Source organism: Microplitis demolitor, chromosome 9 (assembly GCF_026212275.2).
Source record: "Microplitis demolitor isolate Queensland-Clemson2020A chromosome 9, iyMicDemo2.1a, whole genome shotgun sequence".
NCBI lineage: Eukaryota > Metazoa > Arthropoda > Insecta > Hymenoptera > Braconidae > Microplitis > Microplitis demolitor.
In genome coordinates this window covers 12,229,102-12,241,723 of record NC_068553.1, presented here as the reverse complement: position 1 = coordinate 12,241,723, position 12,622 = coordinate 12,229,102, and the positions used below count along the sequence as shown (strand labels likewise).

The 12,622-nt window shown below is 34.4% G+C and overlaps 1 protein-coding gene across 1 annotated transcript; it reads left to right on the top strand.

Moving 5' to 3' along the window:
- The first annotated feature begins 1,130 nt into the window (after positions 1-1,130).
- LOC128668550 (uncharacterized) lies at positions 1,131-1,952 on the top strand. The gene has a single exon (XM_053741711.1). The coding sequence runs from the start codon at positions 1,131-1,133 to the stop codon at positions 1,950-1,952; it is 822 nt and encodes a 273-aa protein (XP_053597686.1).
- The last annotated feature ends 10,670 nt before the right edge of the window (positions 1,953-12,622 follow it).

Here is a 12,622-nt window from a genome sequence, read left to right as displayed (position 1 = left end):
AGCCTCGTGACGTGCTGCCAAATTTTCGCGATTATACGAGTATGCAATATCGTGTTCTTTACACGCAACGTCCAGAGGATTAATTCCAGGATCACCACGAGCTAATCTTTTGGCTAGCTTTGTACCTGGTATCCAGGTATGTGTAGTTCAACTGGTAGCTTATTAATTAGACTGTTTATAAAACCTTTACCACTGGTCTTTACACATGTGCTCTCCATAGTAGCAGCATCATGACTGACTTAAAATGATATAAAACCTGGTACTTATAGCTCGCTGAGTGAGTTGTTGTTGTGATCGCAAACTGGCAACATGGAGTTTAAAAGTCAAGCAGCCAAGTTACCAGTAATAAATTTTGATCAAATTGTTCAAGGTACCGGAGTGAAAAAAGTTAAGAGACACGGCGCTTTATTACCAAACAGTGTACGCGCTATATTTTGTGGTCCATCAAATTGTGGAAAAACAAATGCTCTACTCTCACTCATCACACACCCCAATGGCTTGAGATTTGATAATATTTATCTCTACTCAAAATCTCTGAACCAACCGAAATATAAATTTTTAGAATCACTACTTAAACCAATAGAAGGTATTGGATTTTTTACATTCAACGAGCACGAAGAAGTACTGAAACCTGAAGATGCAAAACCAAACTCATTGATGATATTTGATGATGTCGCTTGTGAAAAACAAGATCATATCAGAGCATACTTTTGTATGGTTCGACATCAAGATGTTGACAGTTTTTATCTCTGTCAGACTTATACACGTATTCCTAAGCATTTGATACGCGACAATGCAAATTTTATAGTTCTCTTTCGACAAGATGAAATGAACTTGAAGCATGTGTATGATGATCATGTAAATACTGATATGTCATACAATTTATTCAAAGATTTGTGTTCAGCATGTTGGAATGATGTTGATGGTAAATATGGTTTTGTCGTCATTGACAAAGACAGTGAACTAAATAGTGGTAGATATAGAAAAGGATTTGACTGTTTTATTAGTATAAATTAAGTTGTACTTGATAAATAGTCATCAGAGATTAAGTGAACTTTAACCCATCAACATGAAGACCGAGGAGCTTTCAAAGCAGAGAGATCTCTTACATCAGATATCCCAGGCTAGTGATGCTATCCGACGAAAGCACAGAATGCTCAAGTTGGGTAAAGACACAGCTGAGAAGGCAATGGGTGCATAAAATCAAACAAGAAATCAAGCAAGAAGTCAAAGAAGAATTTAAAGATGATAATTCAACGGTGAATAATGCTACAGAATTTGATGATGCTAGTAATTATAATAGTATTATTTCTGAAAATAGAAGTGGAACTCTGGAAGAAACACAAGTATTTCCTGCTGCATCGAGTACCCCCGCTAAGCCAGTGAGTGGTGAAATAAAATCATATTTAGCTAAAGTGTACAGAAGAAGTAAAGATATTGATATGAGATATGGTATTCGTCGACGTTTTAATGATTTTTATATTGGTGATTCTGAAATAACTTTTGACGATAATGAGATTAGAATAAAAAATAAAAATTACTCTGTTACTCCTGGTTTATTGGAATTATTATTTGAAAAATCGCCGGATGATTCAAAAGTCACGCAGAATGATAAAAATAAATATCTCGAAATTATCAAAATGACAAATACTCATAGAAAAAATTATAAACCAGATGGTAGTTTTTATGAAGACTCGACAATCAAGTATAATAATTATATTGCCGATTTTCTCGATAAAAATGCAAACTTATCAAGAGGTAAAGGATTACCGAATTTTATGGTTGCGAAAAAGAAAAAATCACATATGGATTATGTCTACTGGGATGATCCAAATGAACTAGTTGACCGTCTGCGTTTACTCATGGCATCTCAAGCAGCTGGAAATCCAAGTCACACCAATGAAATCATATCAATTATCGAAGAGCTACGAGAAGCGGGGATTATTTATTAGCATCTGCTGTGTCAAATCTATGCCACATATTTGCTGACTGTTGAAGTGAAAAGAGCAAAAAATGAGTATCGATATATTTGGACGTTCACTACCAACTGGTGCTGTAATCAGTGGACCGCCAGGACCACTTGGACGAGGATTTCAAGTAACTGTTGACGGACAGTATGATGTTGAGCGCAAGAGACTGTGTCATGTTGGCAAACCTGCTGAAGATAGCGATGCAGCAACTGTAAAATTTACACGTGATCTTGTATATCACGAGCTGTCTTTAATGTATGATAGTATAAAGAATGATCAGTCTGAGATCATTTCACATTTACACTCTCAAGTGGTAACACTCGACTCTGCTGTGAAGCTATTAAAAAAAGAAAATCAAGAACTAAAAGTTAAAATAAAACGTATAAAGTTACAAAAAGACTTAATCAGTAGAAATACACAGCGAATAAAAGAATTGGAAGCTAGAATTTTTGTTAACAATGGAGGACAAGAAATCAGTAATAGCGTATGAGTTGCACAGACCAGCACGCAGAAATTATCAACGTCGTCATGTTGACATACGAGCACTTGATGAAACTTAGCAAGCTGACTTAGTTGAAATGATTCCTTATGCAACAGTAAACAAAGGAAACAAATATCTGCTAACTGTTATAGATATTTTTTCAAAGTATGCTTGGGCTGTACCGATTAAGAGTAAAAGTGGCAGTGATGTCACCAGTGCAATGAAATCTATATTTCAACTAGGTCGTGTTCCAAAAAATCTGCACGTTGACCAAGGCAAAGAATTTTATAATAAAGAATTTCAAAAACATCAATATGTACTCGACCTTCAGCAACTAGAAGGCGTCCATATGTGAACGATTTAACAGGACACTTAAAAATAAAATGTGGCTTGAATTCTCTGCACGTGGTACCTATAAATGGATTGATATACTAGAAGACTTATTCGATACTTACAATAATACCAAACATCGGACAATTAAAATGAAACCTGCTGATGTAACTGCTGCTAATGAAAAAGAACTGCTGGAAAGAATATACAAACCTCTTCAAGCTCAGCAACAAGCACGAAAAAATAATTTCAAAGTCGGAGACAAAGTTCGAATCAGCAAGTTCAAACATGTATTTTAAAAAGGTTACACACCCAACTGGACGACGGAAATTTTTACAATTAAGACAGTACAGAAAACAAATCCAACAACATACAAACTTGTAGACTATCAGGATAAGCCAATTGAAGGTGGATTTTATGCAGAAGAACTCAGCAAAGTCAAATATCCAGATGTATATCTAGTTGAGAAAATTATAAAAAAACGCGGAAATAAATTGTACGTAAAGTGGCTCGGCTTCGATAGCTCCCACAACAGCTGGATTGAAAAATCTGATCTGTAAATAAACTTATAAAATACACTTATATCTATAAAATAAAAAAACAATTTTTTTCATTTGTATATAAATGTTTTATTCATTTTATTTACACACATATCCTTAAAAATAATTTCTACATACTTAAAAAAAACTAATTTTTTACAATATTTTGCATTTTTCTTTTTTTTTTTACAAAAGTTTTCTTTTTTTAATAGATATAACATTTTCATCGTCTTTATCATCATAATTATTTGATGTGAATCCCCATGGCAATGTGTCGGTTGAGTTGTCCAAAAGTTGTCGTTTGTCATCTGTCCAGCTTAAGGCTATTTTGTGCTGTGCTATTGTCGTCACGTTGTGTTTGGAACTTTTAATTAAGTACTGTTTTTTTGTCAAGTTAATGTGATCGTGAAGACATTTATCGAAATCATCAAACGTGATAGTTCGCAACGTCGGACCTTTGATCCCCTTTGCTCGTTTTTTCGTTTCATCGTCATTTAAAATTTTGTATGCACATAGCTTGGCCCTAAGTCCGGTAAAATGAGTCATAATTTTCCCATTATTCTCATCTTTCATCAGACCTGGGACCTTCTTGTTGGCAAGTGGCATATTGTACGAGTTTTGAGGCGGGTAGTCCGACGTATCAAATTTTGAAATATCACGTTTCATGATTTCGTAAATGTCTGGTACTGTGAAGTGGTAAATTAAACTGTCAGTGTCCGTGTACATCAACTTAGATTGTTGGTTTCTGAAGTTCTGTTTGACATAGTTATAGTGGAAATCATAGATAAATAATTTCGATAAATCTAAAATCGCGAACCCAGTGTTAATAGGTTTATCAAAATATACCTGGGTTGTTTTCATTTCCACTATAACCATGTCTTTGTCAAAGATAGTAAGACTATGGAAGTTAGGTTTGCAAATGAAGTCTGATGCACCGTATCGACCAGACCATCTAGTAACTAATTGAACATCTTTGTGTTTCCTAACATTTTCCATAGTCTTACCGAAGACTGCGTTATTCATGAGTTTGAAAAAATTCTTCTCAAACTCATTTTGGGCAGCCTTCCTACAGTCTGTATTCTTGTCGATGTATGTCTTTAGCCATGGGGATTGCTCAAATTTGAGTACGCGATGAACTTTTTTCAACTGCATTCCTAAATCTAAACATTGTTTCAAATTTTCACAATGAATTATATATTTATTTTTATCATACAGTGTTGTACATAATTTAGTAGACTTGCTACCCGGTGGTAAAAAGTGCTCAGGACACAATGGTAAATCTTTGTGTAGCTCATGTAGCTCCTGAGGATAGTTCAAGTCTACTTCTAAAATATATCCTACATTGTCATTGGCATTTACAAAGTTATTTACATTATTTAAATCATGTTCATCTACCCACTCAAATGAGCCTTTAGGTAGTAGCATACTCATTGCCGCGCCATACAAATTATTGACGTCAAAATACATCAAGTATGACTCGGGTTTTTTAACGTCAAATTCATCACCCATGTACCGATTGTTGGCCTTCGCATACCTATTAGTACACTGAGACACTCCACCTCGTATACCTTTCTCAATGAAAAGTACCATTTCGGGGTCAATCAACAGTTCCAGTTCCACATTAGTGTACTTCAGCATTGCATCAAAAGCTAATCCGGGTGCTTTGTAATAGTGCAGCGGGTCTAAGGTATAATTATTTAAACAATTTTGTCTGAAATTTTCAAATACATCAGCCAAGAGTAGTACATCAGTCTTAAGATATAGATCAGAGTACTCGCCTAATGTACTAATGTTAAATTTATTCCAGACAAGTTGAGCAAATGAATAATTATCGTCAGTTATACCAGTATTGGATAATTTAGAAAAAAATGAATTTTGATCAGGCAACTGTTTGTCATTAAGCTTATCAATGTTTGTAATGTGTTCATACGGGAATACACCCTTGCGAGTAACTAACTGGAATTTTTCCGGATCTGGATAATAAAGTTTTGTGATTTATTTATTGTCATCATCAAGATAGGATGCTAGTTTTTCTAAACTTGATGCCATGAATTTAAATGAATCTATAAAACGTAAAGACACAGATATATCATCAATAGATTTTGTAAATGAGATATATCGCTCTTTATTGATTGGCAATAATGTGACTTTCCCTTCAAAAAACAGTTGCTAATGATTTAATTAAAAAATGAGAATCATACCCAGATAAATTGTGAAAAACTATCGGTATTACATGAGATTTTGGGTAATTTAAATTGCATGAGATGTGTGCAGGTCCGCGATAGTTACCCGTAAAATGGCAATGATCATAGCACTTCTCTTTATCAGAGGCTATTGTTTTTTCGCAAATATGACAAACAGTTGACCGATCATGACTCTTTTGTTGCTGTTTGTCAAGTGGTTTCATGGGTACAGGATTTTTTAAATACTGCTCAACTTCAAATGCGAAATTTTCAATTTTATTTACAAACCACTTCACGCAATCAGATGAACGATTAATTTCAAATTTCGATAAATTATTGTCTTAATTACAGTGACGATAAAATGCAATGCTGTGTGGAACATGATTTTGAATATCATCATCACCCTGAGGCTCTAGTGTACACTCTAAGTCTGCGTAGACAACAAACGGTACCAAGTCTTTATTACGATAGTTTTTAAATTTTAATATTTTGTTTTCATTAGTGAAAAATTTCATACGGACTTCATTTAATTTGAAACAGTCATCATTGTGGTTATTGATAGATGTTTCTGTTTTAAAGTGACTTAACCATCGATCACAGAAATATAATTTACAATGTGCCTTAGAAATTTGATTTTTTACTAATCGCGATAGATTTTTAATTAAGGCAAAATGATAAACAGGCCTATAATTTTTATAATCATTCTCATTAGACATATTCACATTAGCGTTCGCCTGCACCATTAAAAGATGAATTTTTTTTACATCAGACTTAGAATTTTTACTTAAATATAAAGGTATAATTGTACTTTTTTCATTCCCAAAGCCGTTAAATTCTGACTCAATCCCGTATACATTGATTGACAAATTATTTAACGTTTCGAATTTTGGAATATCTTTCGGGGTAATTGGAAAATCAATACCTTCATACTGAAGTACGCTGCTGTAATGAGGGTACGATGTTGTCCTCTCTGGATGTCCAGTGTGAGCTTCGTGTGTCGCTGCCACAACACACCAGAGGAAGCAGTACTCGTCGTGGTTCTCGATGTTCAAGACTGCGCGTTTGAGTTGAATGTCTCTAAGTAGTCTGACAAAAGTAGATGCTCCAGCTTGTAAAGGAACATATCTGGACATTGTGATGACCAAGCTATGGATTTCAAGTAATCTCCACCCCGAGTCCTTTTGATTGAACTCTTCGACCTTTTTTAATAAGTTCTCGTCGACATGGTCAGCATACCAATCAGCGAGAGATGTTGTGGGTGTAATTTCCCGACTTGTAGTGTTGAAAGATTTAGTTTCATCAACGACGTCATTAATTTTTTTATTTCTAAATTTACATACAAGTTCGACGTTGATTTTCACCCCAGCAACATCACCCAACATTTCTTGGATTTTTTCGAAAACCAAGTCTCGAGAATCATTTAAAAATTCTCTCAGATCTGTGTGAGCGAGATTCGTGACACATCCAGTTCGAATGTTGTTCGAGAAAGCATTATCGAGATCTTGCCACTTGATGAGTCGATGACGCATTCTCAAATCACCACCTGTAGCCAAGCCGCTGAGTTGAGCGAATTGATCGCCATACCAGCACAAAAGCACTATACTTGCTTGAACGCTTTTCTGAATTTGGACACTCGATTGCGGATCTGCCAAAATAGTCTTAAAATAATCAATTGTCTCAACACACACCTGATAGCATCTCTGACAATGTTCTTCATTCACTGACTCTAACTGTAAATCATTGTATGATTGTGCAACAGAATTCACCAAACCGTGAAGTGCATCAACTAATCGCGCCATTTTTTAAACAATGTTTTTTTATCAATAGTTCAAAAAAAAAAAAAGTGTCTTTTGCACTAAAAAAAAAAAAAAATGAGTGTCAGTTGCACAAAAATTAAAAACTAATAAGTGTCAGTTGCACTCAAAATAATGTCTATGCACTTCATTTAAACTAAAAAATTGTTTATAATTTTTTGTAAAAAAATTATTTAAAAAACTGTAGAGAACTTCACAGAGAACTTCACAAAAAACTTCAACACAGTAAACGTCAGAGAATATTTCAGCAGAGATTCGTACTTCATTCAGAGAGTCGTACTTCTTTTTTGTGGAGTATGGTCTCAGACGCATCTTTTATAGGTGGGAAACGGCTCATCAACTGCGCAGTAGAAAGTTCCAGAACAACCTGTGACGTCACAAATGACGCCGTAAAAAATAGATGTCGCCCCAAAAGTGCCAACATCACCAAACAAAAAGTAGTGAAATCCCCATAGAATAACGTGTCAACATAACCTAAAACGCTAGATGACGCGACAAATAGTATGACGTCACCTACTACGCAGTTTGAAAATCAAACAAAGAAAACGAATTTATTCCTGCACAGGCATGAGTCATCAGTCTAAAAATAGATCTTCTCGAACTTTCTACTGCGCAGTTATAAAATCAAACAAAGAAAACAAGTTTTTTCCTGCACATCGATGAGTCATCAGTCTAAAAATAGATCTTCTCGAACTTTCTACTGCGCAGTTATACAATCAAACAAAGAAAACAAGTTTTTTCCTGCAGACGAATGAGTCATCAGTCTAAAAATAAATTTTCTAGAACTTTCTACTGCGCAGTTTTAAAATTAACCAATGAAATTAAAATATAATTAATTTTAAAAACAGTGTGGTGGGAGATAATGACAAATATCTGTGCAGGATTTTTTAATTATTCAGTGATTCATTGTCTGTTGTCGAGATATGAGCTATCAAAATGGAAATGATAATAGATGTGCAAGGATTTAAAGGCTCACACAATCAATTTATTGTAAAAGAACTTGCTTCAATTACAGTCCAACATAAAATTGATGGTGTTGAAGAAATGTCATGTACGTTATTCAAACCACCTTGTGATTGGACATTATTATAAAATCAGTGTCAACGCTTAAATACCTGGGTAACATATAATCATCATGGAATCACCTGGGATGCTGGAAAAACGCAATATTTAAACCTAAAGGAAACAATTGAACATGTCACTTATAATTACAAATATATTCATGTGAAAGGTTTTGAGAAAAAATTATGGATCCAAGATTTAATTGGAAGTGAAAAAATTGTAATTGATTTAGATGATTTTAAAGTTCCCGCGTTGAAAAATATAAAATTATTGAACAATAATTTTTGTGAATATCATCGTAAATTGAACAACAACAATAATTACTTGTGTGCTCTGGAAAATGTAATAATTTTTAAAAATTGGATGTTTAAGTAATTAATAAAATTGAGCTTGATGTACTTCTACTTTTTTCTCTATTTTTTTCCCCCTTTACTTTTTTATTTTTAATGATATTAAGTAATTGTTTACATTTTTATAACCTAGAAAATAGTTTAACTTTTTATAATTAATTATTATTTTAATTGAAACATCAAATAATTTACATGCATTCTGGTAGTCAAAACTGATAATAAGTTGACATCTACCCACTAAAATAACTTGTTGTCACATTTTGATGACAACAAGTTGATTGAATTAACCACCACTATTAACGATCAGATGTATCGATTTTAAATTTCCCGCGCTTGAAAAAAATAATTACTTGCATTTTTGGAAAATAATTAATAAAATTCAATTTGATGCAATTCAACTTCTTTTTCTAACAATTATTATTTTTAAAAGGTATTAAATCATTGTTTACATTTTTATAACCTAGAAAATAATTGTTTACATTTTATAATTAATTATTAATTTAATTGATGATAAGTTGTCATCAACCTAATGCTGCAACCATGCTGAGTGTAATAAGTTAATGACAATTTAACGACAACTTACGGTCATTTTCAGTCATTTATCCCAACTTGCTGACTACCAGAGTATATATTCTTTTTATGACAAACAGTAAGTATATTTCTATGGATTTTACCACCACTAACGATTATTACTTTAATTTTTTTCACCTTTTAAATACAGGTAATTATAATTTTATATTTAAATTGATTTTCAATGAATATCGATGTATTTAAACAGCTATGATTTTTTTGTCGATAAATCAATTATTTACAATGTTGGTTAAATTTTTTACTCATAGGTGGCGGTATTCTATCGGTCTAAATTTACGCACGCAACTCGTTACCACACAAATTTTTATTGTAAAATAATTTTATTCATTTTTAATTAATCTATGAATAAAAGTATAATGATTGAGATAATAAACTCTGTCTTTCATTCATATTATTTCTGTAAAACGTTGTTTAAATAAATTTTTTTTTAAAACAATGTAAACGAACCGGCATGGTTGACCACGTGTTCATGGTGACCAACAATAATAGTTGGTCCCATTACTTTTTTTTTGTCTCATATATGTATATGAGGGTCTTATGAGAGCTGTGGTGAAGATTTTTTTTTTGTTAAAGTTTGTCATCATAGACAATGAAAAAATAATTTTTTTTGTGACGCAGTATTAACGTGTACGGTTGTTAAGGACGGACAGAAATCATAATTGTAAGTAAAAATATTTATCTGTTTGAATTTAGTAAAAAATCTATGTCATTAATTAATTAATATTACTTTTTATTTTGATTATTAAAAACTCTATGATGAAGAATTTTTTCGTTCTAAGTAATTAATTATTATAAGTCATTATTAGTAAAAAATACTTAGAGGGAAAATTATTTTTTTTTTTTTTAAGGTGAAAAATAAATTTAATTATTATTTTATTAGATAAAATATGTATGGTCACATTTTGAAGATGAAAAAAAAATAATAATCTGTCACGATATTTAAATATCGTGGCAGTCTCACATTAGGTTGGTGAGCAACAGATGGCAGCACACGCTGCTCTCACGTCTCTATACTCATTAATTTTATGATTATGTTGTTTATATATAAGATTTTACATTTATTATTACGCTGTTTGTATTTAATTAATCCAGTTCATAAATTTGGTGGCGGCCGCGTGATGATTCTCCAATGGTTTGTTTCTGCCTAGCTAGCTTCTGGTTGTGGTACTGTCTTTCGCTTACTCTATACTATACTCTAGCTTCTCCAATGGCTACTGCTTGCTTCTGTTGCTTTGCTGGGACACCCCTAGTGGGGTCATGATAACTAGAGTAATTAAATGTTTTCAGATCTGATGTGCGCCAGGAACTGGGTTCACTATGGGGTGGCGGCCCCGGTATTGTCGGTGGAGCAGAAGGAAGCTGGGTGGAATCGGTTGAGAGAGGAGCTGAAGGCCGAAAGTGAACGAGAGCGGCAACCAGGGACTGAGGAATAGAAGTCAGTCGTGGAGGTGCTATTTTTCGCCCAGGTGGAGGAATGGAAACGGCAGTGGGCAGCTCGAGTGGTGCCTATTGGCTGCGCGCGATGCCATTCATGGACTCACACCGCACGGGAGTGCGATAACCCACCGGCAGAACGGAAACCCTTCTGCGACGAATGTGTGGCGTTTTTTGACGATACGGAGGAGTGTCATGGACCCCATGGGCGGGCGAGGTTGGCCGTACGAGAGCGGTGCATGGTGTGCTGCAGTGTACGGGTGTACCCCACAGAACGTGTCTCGCAGGGGATAACGCGGTGCCCTAAGTGCAAGCGAATGGGATATGAACAGCTGTGGGCATTGCCAGAACTCCCAAAGTTCACTTGGGACCCGGAGATTATCCAGCGCTACGGCCTAAACTAATGGCTAAACCATTAGCGGTCCCATTGGATGGTTTTATTTTATTTTCTTTTTATCGTTTGTTTTGATTGTGTCGGTAGGCGGCCAATTACAGTTGTAATCATTGTTCGTTGTGTAGTTGGTTCATAAAGATTAAACGCCACACACCCAATACCCCTGTATATACTTATTCAACTACCTGTCCTATACCTCAATGTAGCAAGAGAAGGTAAGTGATAGATTACATTATTAAAACACGCCAATAGATGTAGAGACTGCTGTTGTCTCGGCCAGAGGTCTTGCATAGGGCTAAGACCGGCCTGGTGGGGGGGTGTCACGATATTTAAATATCGTGGCAGTCTCACATTAGGTTGGTGAGCAACAGATGGCAGCACACGCTGCTCTCACGTCTCTATACTCATTAATTTTATGATTATGTTGTTTATATATAAGATTTTACATTTATTATTACGCTGTTTGTATTTAATTAATCCAGTAGGTGAAACCGGCGCTGAAATCAGCAAAAATTACTGATTATAGTAAGTTTACAGGTATAATTTATGGGGCTGGAATTTAATTATTTGTTTTATTTATATGCTTGCAATTATTGTGGTTGGTCGGCGCATGCGCGGCGACGCAACAGTTGTCAGCAACAAATTTATTATATTATCACTGAAATTTATAATTATTTCATATGCACTACTAATGATTTATCCATTTAAATTATTGTTAATTAATAATATATAAAGTAATTGGGCATTGGACGTCGGGAATTGGCAAGGCTACACAATTGACATCGGGTACGTCAGCGTTGGTAGTATTTGAAAGTAACAGGCGACAGAGATACTACTCCAATGGGTTAAAATGAGATGCACATATGAAATATGGCCGGTCGAGGTGCCGGCATGAAAATCACGTGCTGCCATGGTCAGACGTGGATAATCTTTTGTTCGAGCAGGGTGTGCTGTTGCGTGCGTAAAAATTTTAAGTGGTTTTGTTGCTGCATATATATACGTATATTGTTGGTTAAATTGAGCTGATTTGCTTTTTATTCACATTAACACTCACGATGGAGCCTATTCGCCACTTGTACTACGACGATGACTGTAAGTACCTTTGGTAAATTCATTGGCGTGTAGCTTTGCATTCCCGCGTTGGTGGCCATTTGCAAGCGTGGGAATTTCACGTATTTGATAGTGTATTAGTGTGGTATTATTAAGTTGTGATTGCAAGCATATGAATAAAATTGGTAATAATCGCGCCCAGTGGATGATTTAATTTAATCACAGTTATTTTATTATTTAAATAGCGACTATTGGTTGTGAGAAAAATATTTTTGTTGATATTATTAGTTTACGTCACGTGATTACCATCATATGCGACCGGGCTGGGATAGTCTAATAGATGTATATATATGTATATATATACAGTACACAACGCTGAGTTGTAATATTTGAGTTATAAATTGTAGTATGTTGGGTATTATTT

What these genes read in the sequence shown, in the direction of transcription:
- LOC128668550 (XM_053741711.1), top strand. Translation starts at nt 1,131, where the DNA reads ATGCTATCCGACGAAAGCACAGAATGCTCAAGTTGGGTAAAGACACAG.